This window comes from Bicyclus anynana, chromosome 23 (genome assembly GCF_947172395.1).
Source record: "Bicyclus anynana chromosome 23, ilBicAnyn1.1, whole genome shotgun sequence".
Lineage (NCBI taxonomy): Eukaryota > Metazoa > Arthropoda > Insecta > Lepidoptera > Nymphalidae > Bicyclus > Bicyclus anynana.
In genome coordinates, this window is record NC_069105.1 from 8,058,324 (window position 1) to 8,078,226 (window position 19,903).

A 19,903-nucleotide genomic window follows, 5' to 3' on the forward strand; every position below is an offset into this window, starting at 1 on the left:
GACACCACGATTTTGAAGGCTCCGACGGAGCACCGCGGCTTTTATGTGGTTCTCATGGTGTGACGTCACAGCGTAGGACGGTGTTTTGTTGCAGCATCCATACGATTTATGGTGAAAAATAGACTGTAACAACGATAGTTTTGTGTAGCAAACTATAATTTGCGGTGTAACACTAGCGAGATGGATTTATATGGTTTAATTGACTGTTAGGGATTGGAATAATTACTATGTATTAAGTTGTGTTGATTTAAGGCTATCTTTGTTAAGTTGTTGTCTTATATTAAAACTAGCTGACGCCTGCAACTTTCTTTGCGTAAAATCTGTTTTTTTTTTAGTCCGTGGGCTATTCTGGTTAAAAGTAACCTCGATCTGCTCTGAAGTATACTCTATCTCTATTCCAAATTTCGTTAAAATCGGTATTTTATTTATTTATTTATTCTTTACAAGTTAGCCCTTGACTACAATCTCACCTGATGGTAAGTGATGTTGCAATCTAAGATGGAAACGGGGTAACTTGTTAGGAGGCAGATGAAAATCCACACCCCTTTCGGTTTCTACACGACGTCGTACTGGAACATTTGGCTGTACGTTATAGCCACGGCTGAAGCCTCCCACCAGCCAGAACTGGAACAATTAAGAAAACCTCAATCAGTCCAGCCGGGGATTGAACCCAGGACCTCTGTCTTGTAAATCCACCGCGCATACTACTGCACTATTGAAACCTCAGTACCTTGTAGCCCAACCCACGAAAGTCGAAGGCTAACTTGTAAAGAATAAAAAAGGCTGATAATGATGAAGTTTCTGAGTATTTTAATCAAGGTTTTCGTGGTTTTTCCATGTTTAGCTTGAGGTCTATAAATTGGAAAATTACGTATGCAACATTTTCATTAGGCGGTCAAAGCGTAACGTATCTAACTACCTAATTGAGTTCTCGAAATTATCATCGCTTTAATTACGGATTAGTAGCATTTTCCCTTCTACTTCACCCACGCAGTTTTCGGGTCAAACTCGATTCGTGTCTCGATACCAATGTAACTGATTTTCTATTTTCAGTAACATACTACTGAAAATAGAAAATCATTTGAGTTGGAATATGCATGACTAGTTAGTCTGACAAGTACGTTGATAACACTCCCATGATATGCGGGCGACGGGAGGAAAGACTGCACAGGTGTGAAATCGTGCGCGCGGGGAAGTGACGTGCATCAGAGGGCTTTTTCATCGCCCCCCGGCCCGCGCCGACCAACGGGTGTGTTACGAATGAAGTTGCCAAGCTTTAGTAACCTAGTGGTTTTAACATGAGCTAGTCTTTAGAGAAAATAGAACATTTTCGGAGTGATAACTTCTGGGGAGGGTTTACCGCTTCGTAATGTAACGCGTTACGGCGCCGCTTTATCTGTGTTGCCTTTCTTTCACGCAGGTTTAAGTTATCACTTCTGTACCGAGACGCACACGTTTAAATCAAATCATTATTTATTTGCTAGAATGTGATACATGTTTTAATCTTAAAAATATTTAATTACCTACCTTTCAACTAATATATACTAGTATGTAAATTTTCTTTTTTTCTAGTTAGGTTTTCTAGTTAGGCCTACACGTTTGTCTACGAGGTTCTACGTGCGTAGGCACGTAGCCTCGTAGCAGCACCGCCGTTACAAAACTCATGTAGTAGCGGTTAGATGCATAAGCGTATATAGCGGGTGGGCCGGTACCCACCCTAGAATGGTCCAGTGCCCACTCTAGAATTCTGGGCTACTAATTTAAATTCTATGATGGACGCCAAATGAACGGATGAACATGTAAATACATATACAAGGTAAAAGATTTCCTTACAAAGGATCGACAATATCGTCTAGGATGATTTTATCTCTCAAATAATCACAAAAAGGCTCGGGATCAGCCAACTGCCAAGGGCAAGATGAGATAGGCTTGTATTGTTAGATTTTATAGAAAATGTCAAAGATTTAGTTAAGATAAAGCCTTACCTTAGTTTGTATTGATTAAATGTATCTATAGTGAAATGACAATCAATCAAGCTACTCGTATAATCTCTACATCCGATCTTTGTGAAACGAAGCTCATTTTATTCAGGGGTGCGATTCCACTATTTCACACTCGTCGACGAACTTTTCGCCTATAACACGTCTTATTCAAATTTGAACTTTATGTGAAGATGCCATAAAAATGTCGAAAAATATAAAAATATCTGAGTCGAAACACGAGCATGGATGCGGCCGGGCGGAACCCTATTTTCAGCGCAATATTTATTTCAATAATTATTTAGCCAGACTTCTAAAAGTTAGTTTTTGTTAGAAATTTACTTCTTCTTTTTGAATCTTTTGTCATCTATGTCCATCAGTGGACGTCTGTCGTCTTCTGTTGTTGTCTTCTGTTGATAATGATGATGATGATGATGATGATAATGATGTTTTGCCATTATAATATATACATATTTTTATGGACATTATCACACTTGACACTAACAATATAAAGGCGAAAGATTGTGTGAGTATTTTTGTTACTCCTTTGTGCCTGAACTACTGAACTAATTTGGCTGAAATTTGGAATGGAGGTAGATATTACCCAGAATTAACCTCTACCTTTTATCTGGAAAAAGTCTTGGTTCCCGCGGAATTTGTGTAAAACAGAATTTCAGGTGGAGTCGCCGGCGAACGATAGTAATGAGTAAAAACTACGAAGAAATGTACAAAAAATTTCATCAAAAACTAACAACTCTTAGGTGGATTTATTTAAAATTATTGTTAGTGCCCAAAAAAGCTTTAATTAAAACCTTAACTGCTATAAATTTTCCAGAGTTTTCTTATAAAACATTAGTGCGTGTACATTGTTACTGGAAATTAAAGTAGGTCAAGAAAAAGGAGCAAAAGAACTTAAACTGTGACAGACTTGAACTAAGATAAGTAAAACGTTGGCAAGAAAATGCAGTACGACCTAAAATAGTTTTTGGGAAACTTTTTCTGTGTAAAATATGTTCTGTCGACCAATAGTGGCGGATTGAAAATATCGCTATCTCTTTCCATGGTAATGAAAGAGAGAGCGATATTTTTGCTTCGGCCGCTATTTGTCGACTATGTCTTTCTCATCACGAGCTTAGGCATGTTTTTAGCGGACGTTTACTAACTTTAAACTAACTCTTTCGATGCCAAATTTCATCTTTGTCAAACAGTTTTCGATGTTTCGATATTGACCTATCGCTTAGGTATACCAAAATCAAAATCGATTGTTAGTTTATTATTATGGAATGTCTAAATTCTTGAATTACTATATTGAATTCCAACGCAACGCGTTTATTTTTTGTGAGTGACCATTTCATCTACGAGGTGATTTGAAATGTAATATTTTAAGCACATTTTGTAAAGTGACGAAATGACGCACTTGCTTATGATTGGTGCTTCTTACATCTATGTGTTATGTAAGACGTTTTTAGACAAACATTATAAAACGCTTCGTTATTTTCTACTTCAATATATAATAATGTTTTAGTATTTCTAAATTAACATTTTTAATAAAATACCACATATAAATATTGTTTCCGTTATCAGCTTACCTAATTAATCAACAGTATCATTGTATAATTTAATATTAAGTTAATTTATTTGTATCGCCGTCCGGATAAGAGAATTACGACATTTTTTTACGTTTATGCAACTACAAAAAATTTGTTAAAAGTTATTGAGATAATTTTGGTCATTAACAGTTGATAAATTCTAAAATAACTGTATATACATTAAAGAGTTATTTTACAATTACTTTCAAACATAAAATTATGATATTAGGTATGCAGACAGAATGGACGTCACTCTTATAGTCCACTCAACTAGATTAAAATATTGATAACAAAAACCTCGTTCCTTTATCGAAATACTTATAAATTATTATATTGAATAACTACGAAATAAGTTAATAATCTGATAATAACAATAGCAATAAAATCTGTTCTGACCTAATCAGTGGTGTACACTTAATAGATGCAAAAATACATTGTAGTTAGCTATTGGTGAAGAAATTTTCAATTTTGTTAAATTTTTACTTTTAGTCACAGAATACGTACATGGCATAGCATTTAATTACATTAATTCCTTTATTCAAAGGTTGTCTGTCACATATAGCTATGAGCAATAAAACCGCCTTGCACATACTTGGTTTCTACGTTTACTTCTGTTCTCTTTGTTGTTTTTTTTTGTGCAATAAATATATTAAATGAATTATAATTAATAAATAAAATAAATAAGGTTTAGTGCCTACCCCAATTTTCTGCACGGTATTGGTCGTAATATACCTACTTACGTGTAGATAAATGTTTTTATGCTACGTTTTCCAACGGTTAGTCTGAATGGCTTTTATTAAAAAAGCGTGGGAGTTTCATTCATGTCAGACCACGTTCTGGACAGGGTCCAAATTCTTTATGAGTTAAAGTATATTAGTATTTCAAGTTATTTATACCGTGTTTTACGACAAATGATAGATCAGACTGATAAGCTAAGAACTACTTATAAATACCGAAATGCGATCATACAGTATTCTATTACCAAATCGACATATACAATTTGACTTCTATAGATAAATGTTTATGATATAAACTAACAGAAAACTCGCGATTGTACCCGCGTGGGTCCCATTTCCTAGGGATACGGAGAAAAAATATAGCCTATGTAACTCATAGATAACGTAGCTTTCTATTGGTAAAAGAATTTTTCAAATAGCTCGCGTAGTTTTTTAGTATATTCATTACTAGCCGTCGCCCTGCGGTTTCACCCACGTAGTTCTTATTACCGTGAGAATACAAGGATAAATATAACATAAGATACTCATAAATATCGTGGTTTTCTAGTTGTAAAAGAGTTTTCAAAATCGGTTCAATAAATATAAATAAATAAATAAATAAATATACTTAAACAATGCATATCACTATCTAGCCCCAAAATAAGCATACAGAGTAGCTTGTGTTATGGGTGCTAAGATAGTTGATATTATAATATTAATATACAATTATATACTACATATAAATACTTATATAGTGTATAAATACACACAGACACTGGAAAACACCCATGCTCATCACACAATTATTTTCGATTTGTGGTAATCGAACCCACGGCCGTGGATGCAGAAAGCAGGGTCACTACCCACTGCGCCACGCGGCCGTCAAATAATTCAATATAATATTGTCAAATAATTCAATAAATTCAATATATCAAGAGATTACCCCCTACAATGCCACAAACTTTATCTCTTTATAATTTTACTACATAAAGATATTAAACATAATATTTACAAGTGTAATTATGAAATAGACGTACGTACGTTTATAGGTCACTCAATTATGTCAAAAACTAATTCGATCGATATCAACCCATATACAGCTTACTGCTGAGCTCGAGTCTCCTCTCAGAATGAGAGGGGTTAGGCCAATAGTCCACCACGCTGGCCCAATGCGTATTGGCAGACTTCACACACGTAAAGAATTAAGAAATTCTCTGGTGTACAGGTTTCCTCACGATGTTTTCCTTCACCGATTGAGACACGTGATATTTAATTTTTTAAAATGCACACAACTGAAAAGTTGGTGGTGCATGCCCCGGACTGGATTCGAACCAACACCCTCCGGAATCGGAGGCAAAGGTCATATCCACTGGGCTATCACGGCTCTTCGTAAAAGCTAATTAATTTTGGTTATTATAAATCAAAACACACTATTAATGTTGGTGTAAGTAACATAGAATAGTGTCCGCATTTCAGCAATATTGTTCAGTAGCATAAATACCTAAATACCTCGCGTGTTTATTTTTCGATGACACACTATGATGAATAGAAAACACCGAAAATTTAATACACGTTATCAAAGGATCGATCGTTTTAAAAGTAATACAGCGGGTCTGTCATGGTTAAACTTACTTTCCTCATTTATTATAAGCTAGAAGTTAGTCAGCCCAGGCATGATTACCTACCTAAGTTTATCGTTTTTTTTTATTCTCAATAAGCTAGCCCTTGACTAAAATCTGACCTGATGGTAAGTGATGTTTCAATCTAAGATGGAAGCGGGCTAACTATTTAGGACTGTAAGCCAATTATGAAGTATGGACTCAAGAATCCAGATCCTTAAATGGCCAAGTAGTTATAAAACGCATTTTTTAATATTCTCTACGGGATCTAAGAAGCTTAGGTTCGTTGCAACCTTTCGCTAATGAAATTCGATCGATTTTGTTGTTTTTCGAAAGATTGTCTCGAAGCTAAGTCACTGACAACTAGGGATATTGTGATTTCATAAATTATGCCAAGGAAACTAAGTACCTATACATAATTGAAAAGTTGAGGGTCCGAATTCCGAAAAATTGAAATCTGCTAATAACGAAAGCCAAATTTCCAAACTATAAAGTAATTGGCTACCGTACATATGATCTACGGTAGCAGTCTAATAAACATTCATAAAAGAAGGTCAGGCAGTCGCAGACCCTTAGTCCATATTTGGAAATGGCAATAGACAGACAGAATTACGTGACGAGTGTACAAATAAGTGTATCTACCTCGTGTAACTAACAATGCAAGATCACGTAACAATATCATCTCTCAGGCTAGGTTCGGATCATGTCGCCATTCATGCCACTGGTGTGAATAGCTGAGATTAATTGCTTAGTTTGTGATAGGTTCAAGATATTTCCAAGCTATATTCAGAGTAGAGACAGGGCAAAGCTAGCATTATAGGTCACTATAGGTCACATGGGTCGCTATTCAATAACCGACCCAAATAAGTGACAAAAGGCAACAATTCATATTTTTCAAATAATTAACTAATACGATGGAACGTTTATGGCAGATACTTTAGATTAGGTACTCTGTACCTACTCTTAAATCTATGGTAGATACCAATAAATAACTGGTCTTTTCTTTCTTTTCTGTGGACTCAAACTTGTGTATGTGTCGTTTTTTTTTCTCTGTTTATTTGCTTCTTTTTCAAGTCTATGGTCTAAGTAACTGTCAAACTCAAAGTGACATTTGGTGACATTATTGAAGAGTCATCGTTATTCGTTCCGTTCATTTTGCATTTACGATTTTTATTACATTGTGTTTGTTGCAAATACAGGATTATCTTACAGAAATCAGTATTAAAAAATCAATTTAAGACATGGTGAGTAAATTTGTTGTCTAAAAATCGAGATTCGTATTATTTTTGGGGTATAATTTAACAAAAATGCACCGTCACTTCGCTACACCGGAATCATATAATTTTGAGTAAACTAACGTAAAATCCGCGACTAAATTTGCTATTTATTATTTACAAAATAGATGCTTTTATTTAGGAGAACCACCAATGAATCTTTGATGATTACTGTCTAGGATTTGTTTACCATAACCTACAAAATAGTTTTTATACAAAAGTTGTAACTTGTTATTCATAATATCTAATCATAATTCTCTAGGTATTATAGATCTTTAATCTAAAATTGCAGCAGTTTTTCTAAAATATAATATAGTAAACAAAATCTAAAACTAATAATCAAAAACTTGTAGGCAGAGATCTTTGCCTGTCCCATGACAATATAAAAATAAAATGTATAATAATCTAAGCTTTTATTTAAAAATAGCATTAGGCCAAAAGTATATAATAGTCCACCACTCTGGCTCAATGCGGCATACTTCACATATGTAGAGAATTCAGAAAATTGTCAGTTACGCAGGTTCCCTCGTAATGTGTTTCCTTCACTATTTGAGACTTTTAGCACAGCATTAAGATAGTTGGAATACTGCATAATAGGATATTCAATAGTGGACTTACTCCTTCTGATGTCCCATAATCTCTAACCAACAATGGCTCAATGTTGAATGCCGAGTAACAGTATAAGAGAAAGGAGTAAAAAGAACAATTTGAGACATGTGATATTTAATTTCTTAAAATGCACATTACTAAAAATTGTGCATTTCCAGACCGGCTATGAACGTACAGCTTCTGAATTGAAGGCAGAGGTCATATCCACTGGGCTATCATGGCTCTTGACATTCAATAGTGCATGTAAACTGAGCCTACTTGATATAAACAAACATGATCTGACTTTTCCAGTTCCGTAACCAGTATGACAGTGACGTCACAGTATGGAGTCCTCAAGGCCGCCTCCACCAAGTGGAATATGCCATGGAAGCTGTAAAGCTAGGCTCTGCTACTGTGGGTTTGAAAAGCAAGCAGTTTGCTGTGCTAATAGCTTTGAAGAGAGCAGTAAGCGAATTGTCAGCTTACCAGAAGAAAATTATACCAATTGACGAACATATTAGCATTTCTATATCTGGCTTAACAGCTGATGCTCGCATGTTGAGGTAAGTATTTTTATTTATTAGCTGTTATTTTTTCATCTATACAGATATTATAATGAGCACAATTTGTAAGTTAGTGTGTGTGTGAGGTTGTAACGAGTAATAATAAAAATAATAAATCTTTATTCATCACCTGTACTAGTTATTACTGTCTTTACAGGAGGCAGTGTCTCCCCATTTTCAATAATACAGTAGGTTGATAAAAAATTTAAGTTCTGAACAAAAAAAAAATAATCTCTAAACCTACTGATCCAATTTTCACAAATAAGACTAAATGTACACACTTCCAACTTTTCCATCGTAGTTCCATCTAGAAAGGGGGTGGGGGAATTGGGGGGAATTCCGACCAACACTGCATTCTGATGTGAGGTTGCCATTCAGCACCTTAAGACCCCAACATTCATTGACTCTTGCCGTCGCTGAGCTATGTTGGTGCCTTTGGTTCTTGGAGGGCCTAGTGGGAGTTTGATACTGTTACTATCGCGTTAACGTAAACGCAAATTTCTACGGAATTGAAACAGCGCCATCTAGTGGCACTACTGCACAACTGTTACAAGGCACACGGAAGATATCCTCAGTGCTATTAAGATACCATATGATACCATATTAATATTCTGTTTTTCTTATATTTCAGCCGTTTTATGCGTACAGAATGTCTGAACTATCGGTATGCTCACCATGCGCCGATGCCTGTGGGCAGACTGATTGGACTGGTGGGCAACAAGATGCAGATATGTACCCAGAGATACGATAAACGGCCATTGGGTGTTGGGTTGTTGGTATCTGGATATGATGTAAGTTTCATTTTTTTACTAGTTTATAACCATATTGTTTAAATGTCATCAATCAGCAGGCATGTTTGACGGTGTAATTACACCTACATATAGGTCTATGATTTGCACCACCCCATATCTCATGAAGACAGACTGATCAGTAGTGCAGGCGACCTGCTAAGCTTCTGGAGCAAGCTCGACTGGATGGAGTGAATCCAGCGGGAACCCACACCGATACCTACAATCACATGGCTAAGTGAGGAAACGGGCCAGATGAAAGAAGAAGATCAGTAGTGCAGAACAACCAATAGTGCTATTGGTTGACTATGTCCTTTTTTCTTTACAAGATATGTTGTGAAGTACACCATAGGACAGCAGGATTACAAAGCTGAACTTTGTTTGACATGTTTCTTGCATTCTCTGAGAAATGTTGCTCGATGTATAGGATATGATTTTCAACGTACTATTAACCATACCATCCCATTATTGTCCATTATGTCCTATTATTTATTTAATTTTAATTGAATTTTATTAGTCAGAATATTATTTATGAAATATGATTAATAATCTAATAAATAGTAGACTGACTGTGTTAGTTGTGGATACAACAATAGTCCAGTGACCTATGGCTCGTGTTAAATCTGAACTTTTACTGTAGAGCTATTGAGGCTTCTCATACTTTAAGCATATAGAACAATTCTATTAATAGAGAAACAGCATATTATATGAGTTTTATTCTCCATTTTAATGTAATGTGCATATTGTTACACTTTTCTCCTCTATCATAAAAGTTTTATAACATAAACAATGTGTGATGTTCTACTGCCAATTTATCACTTACATTCAAAACAAACCATGTGCTGAACTTCTTTAAGAAGCAACGAACATTGTTGAAAGTGTAATGAATCATATTAGTCACTATAAACTTATAAAATTTATTGAAAATCAGTCATAATAAGCGACATGTCATTACGTCTAATAGACGGTTGGTCAAATTAGCCATAGATGGTCACTATACAAATTCTAATGTACATAGTAAAGTTATAAAGGACATCTACTAACAATTTTGTGTACACAGAGTATTCATTAAACACTTTTACTGCATAGCTATTGAGCATTTAAACAATATAATGTTTGGAATTTCAGGATCAAGGACCACACATCTACCACACGTGTCCGTCCGCCAATTATTTCGACTGCCGTGCGATGGCCATCGGCGCCCGTTCGCAGTCCGCTCGCACGTACCTAGAGAAGCACCTCAACACCTTTATAGACTGTGACTTGAACGAGCTGGTCGCCCACGGTCTGAGGGCTCTGAGGGATACGCTGCCTAATGAAGTTGATCTTAACACTAAGGTGAGACAAATCTCCCATATTATAACAAACGACTCTAAATATGTCTACATGTCATTGTAGGTATTAGTTTAGATGCTACGTGTCCTAATTCAAACGGTCACGTAGCATTATGCTGAGCTGGGGTCATTTTCTGGGTTATGCCACACATCTCAGGGTATAGTCCTGGATGTCATAGTGTACTGGAGATATTGTTAGGTGTGGCATAATCTCGAAATAAACGCATTTTTCTTTCTTTCTTTCTTCTTTTGGGAAATCAGTAGTCTACCAGCAAAATCTCTCTCTAACTTGCTTAAAGACCTTGGCCTCTAGAATTGCAGCAAGATCTATATTAGAACGGGTATCCGAAGCTGCTCTAATATGATCTTACCAAATTTGGCTAGGCAGGGAAAACAACACGAGCAGAGAAGGGGAGTGTTAATCGATTGTCAAGGAATTCCTTAACCCTACCTTGTGTAGTCACAAGTCCAGGACTCGGCTTAGAGTTTTCTCTACAACCCGATGGAACCGGCACCTGCACAGTGAATCCGTAGAATGCTAAGATTTTCGTCTCTTTGTTTTTATTTCCCTAATATTTGTTAGATACAGTGTATACTATTAATGCATTACTCAGTATTTTCAAGTTCTTATAAATATTTTTGTGCCAGTATTTATAACCTTGTAAGTGGACCCAATTTTGACCTGACCTGAGCAACAAAAAGATGCAGGCGGTTTAGGTTCAGAATCGTGATGTTTGGAAGTCCCTACAAAAGGCCTATGTCCTGCAGTGGACGTCCATCGGCTGATATGATGAGTAAAATACCCTAATATACGATCCTTTCACAGAATGTCTCCATCTCCATTGTTGGCCCGACCACTCCGCTGCGTATATGCGACGAGGCAGAGTTGACCCGCTACCTGGGGCTGGTGGAAGGTGAGGAGAGGCGCGGCGGCGGCGCCAGCGCTACGGGAGACGCCGGCGGAGCGCCCGACGCGGGGGACGAGAGGGACCCACAGCCTCAGGTGAGCACAAAATAATCTTAATTATTCATCATCATTGCGTGCCATCGTCGAATCAAAGTTTGGGCGGTCAAAAACCGTGATATGCAAGTAACCACCAGGGGCATGTCTCTCAATTAGTTCAGTTTTTATTAAAAACAAGCCTATAGGCCAGAGGCAGTCCTTCCAGAAAGATTTTATTACCCAAGAAAAGTAAGAAAATTTTTGCCGCCCTATCCTTACACCAAAAAAATTTTCTTAGGGATTCCGAACATATGTAGTCAATTTTCTTCGAATCTACTGGACCAATTAAATTAATTTTACAACACTTCATTTTTGCTGCTCTGGGCAAATGCCTTATCTAATAATATTATTCCCTGACATTTCAAAATTAGTGCTAGTAAACTATTTGTAAGTCTAATTGAAATAAATGAATATTGACTCTTGACTCTTAACAACTATATGATACATAGGTACACGGTAGGGATATAATGGGTGAGACCACGGCTCTACCATGACCATTATGCATTTTTCGATTTCCAACTGAAATATTTTCTTGTTTCGTTCTTTTTAGGGCCACCTTTTTATGTAATCCAGTTATTGTTTTAAACTTGATTTTTTATTTATTATTTTATTTTATTAGATTTATTTTCTTTCTGTGATATTTACCAAATCTAAAATTATAGACTTTCATACAAACTCAATTATCAACCCCTATTACTACTTAAATGAAATATGTATAGACTATCTATAACTGTGAGTTCTCAGGACTCATAAGTCAGGCTAATTTGTGTAGCATTTTAAGTGACTAATAAATAAAGTATGATGAGAGTCTATAGTCAGAGTTATAAGAAGCAAAAACCGATACTGCATAACATTATCAATTTTTATTTATATAATAAAAAAAAATACTCGAGTACATTTCATTTTAAAACGTTGTTGTAGGATGCATGTACATTATTGACGGAGTGAAGTCTGTATAGTCTTCGCCCTCCGTGTCAGTATCGGCTAATGTCGTAGTTTTCTCTGGATCGCGTTGTATAATTCTATTGGGCAAGTCCTCCAGACCCGATACGTAGGCCCATTTCTCGTACAACTGCATTGCAAGCATCCTTGTATCATTACTGGGGAGTTGGTCGATTTGCATTGTCTGGAACTTCTCTTCGACAGAGGATCTCACAACTCTCTGTGCACTCTTCTCGTCGAAAGTTTCATTCCTATTCTTAGCGTCCAAAGCCAAGTTTAGGAACGTCGACCATCTGGGTATGTAGTAATAGTGGAATAGCTCCGCCCACTGTTTGCACGCGTAGTCGGTGATCTCACCGTTCGGTCCCCACAACGTTATCTGGTTGCGGGCATTCATTTCGTACAAAAAGGAATCTTGGGAACTTAATCCCATCCGTCTAATGTTACTTAAAAACTGTAACCAGTAAGACATCGTAAAATCTCTGTTCGTTGCCAATATGTTCTCCATGTCTCGCATAGCATCGAAAAAGCGATTTATGGAAAAGCTAAATATCAAGCTGTTCGATCGACGGTCACTCAGTAAACTGATATACAGCTGCTCGGCTCTGTACTGTAACGCTTGCCTGGTTATGTCGACTAGATCGTGTCTGTAACCGTCGGAGTCACATATGTTTTCTTCAATGAAAACGAAAGTTCTCAACGCTTTAAAAAGGTCGCTGCTGTTGTACCAAGCCCAAGGTTGAATTTTGAAGCTCGGCCGACGGGTTACGACGTATTTGCCTCTCATTCTGTTGAGACCTTCAAAATTGTACACACTTTTCAATAAATATCTCCAACCGCGAGCTGTAGCGTTGCACCCGTAGCGTCTCTCTGCGTAATCGCTCACCCATTCGTTTAAATCTTCAACCGGGCGCGGACGCCACGCCGATTCGAGCATTAGATCGTAAACTACATAGTTTTGATTTATTCCTTCGGGAGTCAGACCTGTGCCGATCATTGTACTATTCAGCTGTTTTCTAGCCTCGTATACGTCCTTATTGATAGTTTGCATGCTTCCAAACATACCTAAAGTGCCGCCGAAATTGTGCAACATACACCAAATAAACGGTTGACCATAATACATTTGATATAAATTGTACTGAGGCCATTGTTCAGATTGTAAATCTAATACTAGCATCCGACCGTTGGGCACTGACGTGAGGAAAGTTTGCACTCTGCTGAGTGGCCACAGTAGTGGGTTGTGGACGAACATCCAGTTCTGGACGAGCCACACGGCGTTTGGGTCGACTTGTTTCATGGCGGAAAATATTGATTTCGCACTTTCCTCTACCAACCACGTGGACCACATTTCGATTTTGATTTCGTTGAACGGATCCGCTGTATAGACGTGACCAGTTCCGGTTCCGCCGGTGACTTGTGTCAAGAACATTGTGCCGAGCGTTTTGAATAGCGGCTCTTTCGGATCGAGGAATAGGTTGCAACAGTAGTCGCTGTTGAATTTGTTCCAAGTTTCCACTTGGTGAAATGTTGTGTTCGGGAATATCCTTTCAAACGCCTTGGGTACGTGACCGTTGAAGGCTGGTAAAACGGGCACCATGCCGAGTTGGAACATGTAGTCGACGATTAAATCCTGAATCCCTTTCTGCTGGTCATGCCACGCCTGGGACAACGGCCCGCCCCAGCCGTGAACGTTGCCCATTCTCAGCCAAGCGAGGAAGGAAGGCCCAGTGAAATGGTCGTTGATTTCATCCCTCGTCATACCCAATTGCGTGTAAACTTTATCCCACGCAGCTTCTTGGGCTACTGGTGCGAGCGCAATGTTTATCCCATTTAACGCCATCCATTCCACGTGATCAGTCCATTGGGCTTGGTTCCACCAAACGAAACTGTAAGACGCCGTGCAAACGTTTTGATAATATCGGAATCTGTCGTTCGCTATCACAGTTTCGTCGACTTCGGGTAGTGGATTAGGGATGGACACCCTCTGTACTTGCCACGCTATTTGACTCTTGCAGTACTTCTTGAGGTAGTAGTTGAAGCCCCAAACTGCCGCGACTCCAGTGCTCGCACGAATTTGCAGCGTCCCGTCGATAGTGCGGAGAGAGAAGACATCTTTGTGGTCGTTAAACAATACAGGATTCACGACGACTTTAACATACGATAGGTACTTACTAATGATACGGTTAGCTGCATCTTCTTGAACTTTTGGTGATGTCTTCGTTTGTAATTTGACGGGGTCTAAATAATCTAGGTTGAGCGATAAGACTCTTGCAATATTGTACAGCAATAAACAGCTGAATAATATCTTCATCGTACGTTGTATCGTTGGCTTAGCGTATGTACGAATGAGAATTGGATCTCTCGCCGTCAATACATCTGACCGTTGACCTCGTGATAAACTCACTATTAATACATTAGGGCTGCCACTTTAGAATGAATAAGCTTGGTTCTTTTCTTTTTGTAGAATCTTATTTTTTATGATGTAGAATTTTGCGGAACCACTAACACGTACAACTAATTAACACTTAAATAGATATATATAATCTTTAATAACCTACTTACACATTATTAACAGATTTTAATTAGCAGGTCTCATACCAAAATGAGCGTATAAAACGGTGATACTTGATCTAAAAAAAAAACATTTTTTTTATGTTTACGGCAATTATGTGAAGTCCGAAGCAATCTGTGGATGTTTCTTTAGAATTCATAGATCCTCGTTACCGTTAAACCAAACTGAAAAATCGAAAATTTTGGTGCAATGGTACCGACAGTCGAGTTAATTATGTGCTAGGATATTAAAGCGACAAATGAACGTACATAGCTGCAAAATTTATTGTTGTCGTTATTGAAAGTGGGTGTAATGTTGTATTATAGAGTGTATTATTGTATGAAAGGCAAACTAAACTAATCAAATCTATATAATATCGACGCTTTAGCGATTTTGTCGTTATATCAAGTGACGTTACATGGAATTACACTGTATATTCTGTATATATATTCACTGTACAATCTAGTCCCGATTTTGTGAGATCTATTTTAAAAATAAATACAAATATTAGATTTAAAAATATTTAATGTTAGAGGCAACCCTATTTTAATGCCGTATAACAATTTCTACCTAGAACTCGCTTAGTAGAGTATTGTTTCTTTTAGGTACTTACATTTGCTTTATATCAGTTAAGTCATCGTTATATATCAGGTTGCTATCCATGCTAATTAACAGTCAGGTATGTACTACTTAGAAAAGTGAATGTTAAGTTTGTATGTTTGTTAGTAAAACATAAACTGCTAAACGGATTTCGTTGAAATGTAGGAAAAAGATTTACTTAGATTAGATACAATTATGTACATTTTAAATCTTTTCCTACATGCAGACATAGGTATCAATGATAATTTTATACTATAGATCGGTTATGTCCATAAAAAATCACCGCAAATAGTAATCCGAATAATAGGCTACAAAACTGAGCGCGCACATGCACATTTTTGTCTTTAGTTCCATTATTTAATAGTTTTTACACTTCCTGAACACACAGCTCGACATTGTAGACGATATTTAGGTACTATTTGTTTAAATTACGTTCGTTGTTGACCACAACTAACATGTGTACATTTCCTCTTTTTGAGCGCCTTATTTTTCATTACCTAGTAACACATCTAACAGTATTTAACATCATTGATAGGTATAGACATTTTTTTAATCGACTTTATAATAGAAGATCCTGTATAAACTATCTTATGTCATTTGCAATAACTCAAGCCCAAGGATTCAGATCGGATCAATGATTTAGATGGGAATCTTGCATATATATTTTAAGAGAAAGTTTTAATTAATAATTTAATAAGTAATCTTTGTTCGTATTACTTTTCTACTAGATTCTTTATTCGTGTATTTTCAGGAAATGAACACCATTTTCTTTTTGTCCAAACAAACTAAGCGATTAGTACTTGTACAGCTTACTGTGCCGTGGAGACTAACTTTCCTAAGGACCACAGAATAAAAGTGAATAAATATTATGACCTAACAAATTAACTAAAAAAATGGTCTTTAGTATGTACGAGGTTTAGTAGGTGCGAGAGGATTACCTACAAAATCTCTCTGTATCTTGCTTAAAGACCTTGGCCTCTCTAGAACTGCAGTAAATTCTATATTAGAACGGGTATCCGAATCTGCTCTAATAGGATCTTACCAAATTTGGCTAGGCAGGGAGAACAACACGAGCGGAGGAGGGGAGTTTTAATTGTCAAGGAATTCCTTAACCCTACATCCTGTAGTCACAAGTTCAGGACTCTGCTCGGAGTTTTTCTCCCTACCACGGGATGGACCCGGCACCCGCACGGTGAATCCATGGATTGCTAAGATATTCGTCTCGTGTGTTTTGCATTCACTTTTTATTTAATTTAAAATTTGATCCGCTTTTATACTCAAAAGTTAATATCATTGAAGTTACTGGGAGAAGCTTTAATAAAAAAAAAAATAATCAAAATTAATTTTGACCCCGACGTGATTTGAACACGCAACCTTCTGATCTGGAGTCAGACGCGCTACCGTTGCGCCACGGAGTCTGCGTTGATTGTGGCGAAAATGTTAATCAGCTTACAGCGTTAGTTGCGTTTTGTTTACAAAACATGTAAACGTAACATACCAGTTATAGCAGAGTGAAAAGTACCTAAATAGACCTTGCGTTGCGGATATCCATATAACAAGATATAATATGTATGTAGAGGATAATTATCATTATTGGAAGGTAGAATAATGATGACAAGTTAACATTTAATAAAGATAGCGATTTTTCTATGGTGTCATCATCATCATCATCTCAGCTGATGGACGTCCACTGCAGGGGGTCGGCCAACACTGCGCTTACTAGTGCGGGGTCGCCATTCCAGCACTTTGGGACCCCAACGGCCATCGGCTCTTCGAACTATGTGTCCCGCCCATTGCCACTTTAGCTTCGCGACACGTTGAGCTATGTCGGTGACTTTAGTTCTTCTGCGGATCTCCTCATTTCTGATTCGATCACGCAGAGATACTCCTAGCATAGCTCGTTCCATCGTCCGCTGTGTGACTCTGAGTTTTTTTATGAGACCCATAGTTAGTGACCAAGTCTCGGATATAGGCACAGTATACATATATACATAGGTCTTTGAACAGTGCCTGTTGCCAATGATGACCTATGATGACCTAATTGGTTCTACTAAATATTATTATAGATTAATTTATTGTTTCAGGTTGCGATGGACACAGAGTAGATACAGAACGCTTGCAAGAGAACGTACAGAAAACACGTAGAGACACAGAAAATCAGCCAGAAACACAGACAACACAGAACGTAGTCTGTGTGGACAGTGCGTGTGTACGTTTCTCATATTTCTCTCTACCCTCCCTTTTGTGTGTTCTGAAAGGTTTGCCTTGGCCAGTGTTTAGGTTTATCTGTGTTGCTACATGAATGTTTTTTATTGCTTTAAGCGTTTCATTCAATTCAATATTTTTGTTTGTTTAGGTTTATTTTAGTCATTAATTTAAAATCATTTTGCATATACATTCTTCAATATGTATAAAATACGTATATAATGTATATTCAAGTCAAGAGTGGATAGATTAGCGATCTTTTAGAATTGAACTAAATGACAATGCAAACATTATCCAAGTAACGTTACTCGAAACGCTGTTTTGCCTTGTAAGTTTTTGGGCCGGTCTACCCTTATCATTTAGGGGTATGAAAAATAGATATTGATTGATTCTCAGACTTACCCGATATGCACACAAAATTTCATAAAAATCGGTCCAGCCGTTTCCGCGGAATTTGGTGACAAACACTGCGGCACGAGATACATACAATAGACTAGCAGACGCCCTTAGACTCTTTAATCCGGCCCTATCCCAAAAATTCTTACCGGATACCTACTAACTATAGGCTACCTCCGTGCCAAATTTCATCTTTGTACGTCAAGGGGTTTTCAAGATTTCGTGATGAAAGACCTTTCGCATTTAAATATTAAGATATTATTACATATCGTTTTTAACACGTTCGCTGCGGTACGGGGTCAATTGACCTCGTACTTCTAGCTGCTTCAAGAGTTACGGGGTCAATTGACCTCGTACCGCTATAAAAAATTGTATGAGGTCAAAAAACCTCGTGCCGCACCAGAGGAAAGTACAAAGTGTTGTTAAAATGTGTTTTAAAGAATGACTTTAAAGCAATAATTAGGTATTTATAGTAATGTGAAAGTCTAAGCACTGGCCAAGGCAAATGGTTCATTAAAAGGAAGGTGTTATTAACTCATTTTTTGTTCTCGTATTTTTTTTATCAAATAAAACATACATGTATTTAAAATCGTTGTATATTTATTTCTCATTTACATCTAGTAGAATAATAATAATCAAAAAAATATTATGAATAACAATTATATACAATCTTTTTAAATTTAATACATGAGTAAGCTCATTCGGGAGATTACTGCGGTGCTTTTTTCTGAAGCGTTATTCTGTAAATATGTTTTTACAATTAAACATTCTGAGTAACGAATTAGTCTCTACCTCTCTGTCTAACATGATACTATAGATAGAGAGTGATAGATACGAATTCGATTTACTGTAAAGTTAAAAAAGCATTATAGCTTGGCAAGATCGTTGATAACACTCCATGGTATGCGGGCGACGGGAGATGAGGTGCATCAGTCGTATGCAGTCACTGTCGACGATAACTCGTATGTAATGACCTGGGGCTGTCAGAACAAAACGCACACGATACTCAGATTAGAAAATGAGTAAGAGTTTCTGCTAAGTTATTGGTTGTCATGGCAACCGAATAGCTCAGCTATATGTGTTTGTTATTGTCAGGAGAAGGTTCTTATGTGACAAAAAAAATTAAAAAAAGGTAGGGTAGTTGAAAGTTTACATCGAATTTCACGTGGACGAACAAGACGAAGATATTTAATGGGTAAACTTTGTAATTTTAACTCATTTGTGTATTTTTAGGGTTCCGTACGTACGTACGTATGAAAATGGAACCCATATTACAATATGTTTTACAACAAATGAAACTTTATTCCGCTAATGATTTTTATATTATAATATTTAATTAAATAGTTAGTTAATCTATAATACACATACTTGTATATTATAATATCAAGATAATATGTATAGAATATTGAAAGATATCTGAAGACTTATTCGTAATAAGCTATTTGTGTAGTGGCCAACTTTTTTCTGTCATCACTACCACCTCCCGACCTCCGCGGACCATCAGGAGTGTTACGAAATTGCTAAGCTATAGAGAAAGTCGTTAATGACCGCTAAAACAATATAATATTATTGAGAATGATTTAAATACAGTGAACTTTGAACATGTGTTGAGCTTAATTTTATATTAACAATTATAATAATTCATTATTGTCATGAAATAAAATCTAGTTAAAGATCATCAATTTGACTAGTGCTAATTTTATATACATAATATTGTGGTTGGTGGTTTTTGTTGTACATTTTTTGGTATCTGAAT

General features: G+C 36.8%; 2 protein-coding genes and 1 non-coding gene across 3 annotated transcripts; 1 reads left to right on the forward strand and 2 right to left on the reverse strand.

Annotated features, from left to right (window-relative positions):
- Positions 1 to 7,018: 7,018 nt before the first annotated feature.
- LOC112054820 (proteasome subunit alpha type-1) lies at positions 7,019 to 19,825 on the forward strand. The gene is made up of 6 exons (XM_024094725.2): positions 7,019 to 7,147; positions 8,078 to 8,328; positions 8,960 to 9,119; positions 10,245 to 10,454; positions 11,277 to 11,453; positions 17,631 to 19,825. Exons 1-6 carry the CDS (start codon positions 7,145 to 7,147, stop codon positions 17,649 to 17,651), a joined length of 822 nt encoding a protein of 273 aa, XP_023950493.1. The 5' UTR covers positions 7,019 to 7,144; the 3' UTR covers positions 17,652 to 19,825.
- LOC112054818 (alpha-N-acetylglucosaminidase) lies at positions 12,297 to 15,069 on the reverse strand. Its single transcript, XM_024094722.2, has one exon. The coding sequence runs from the start codon at positions 14,704 to 14,706 to the stop codon at positions 12,358 to 12,360; it is 2,349 nt and encodes a 782-aa protein (XP_023950490.2). The 5' UTR covers positions 14,707 to 15,069; the 3' UTR covers positions 12,297 to 12,357.
- Trnaw-cca (transfer RNA tryptophan (anticodon CCA)) lies at positions 16,893 to 16,964 on the reverse strand. The gene has a single exon. It is a non-coding gene; the product is annotated as a tRNA-Trp (tRNA).
- Positions 19,826 to 19,903: the final 78 nt, after the last annotated feature.

Excerpts from the sequence above, each read along its gene's own strand:
- LOC112054820 (XM_024094725.2), top strand. Across the intron at positions 9,120-10,244 it reads TGTTGGTATCTGGATATGAT|GATCAAGGACCACACATCTA; the intron begins GTAAGTTTCATT and ends TTGGAATTTCAG. Across the intron at positions 11,454-17,630 it reads AGAGGGACCCACAGCCTCAG|GTTGCGATGGACACAGAGTA; the intron begins GTGAGCACAAAA and ends TTATTGTTTCAG.
- LOC112054818 (XM_024094722.2), bottom strand. The coding sequence starts at position 14,706 with ATGAAGATATTATTCAGCTGTTTATTGCTGTACAATATTGCAAGAGTC.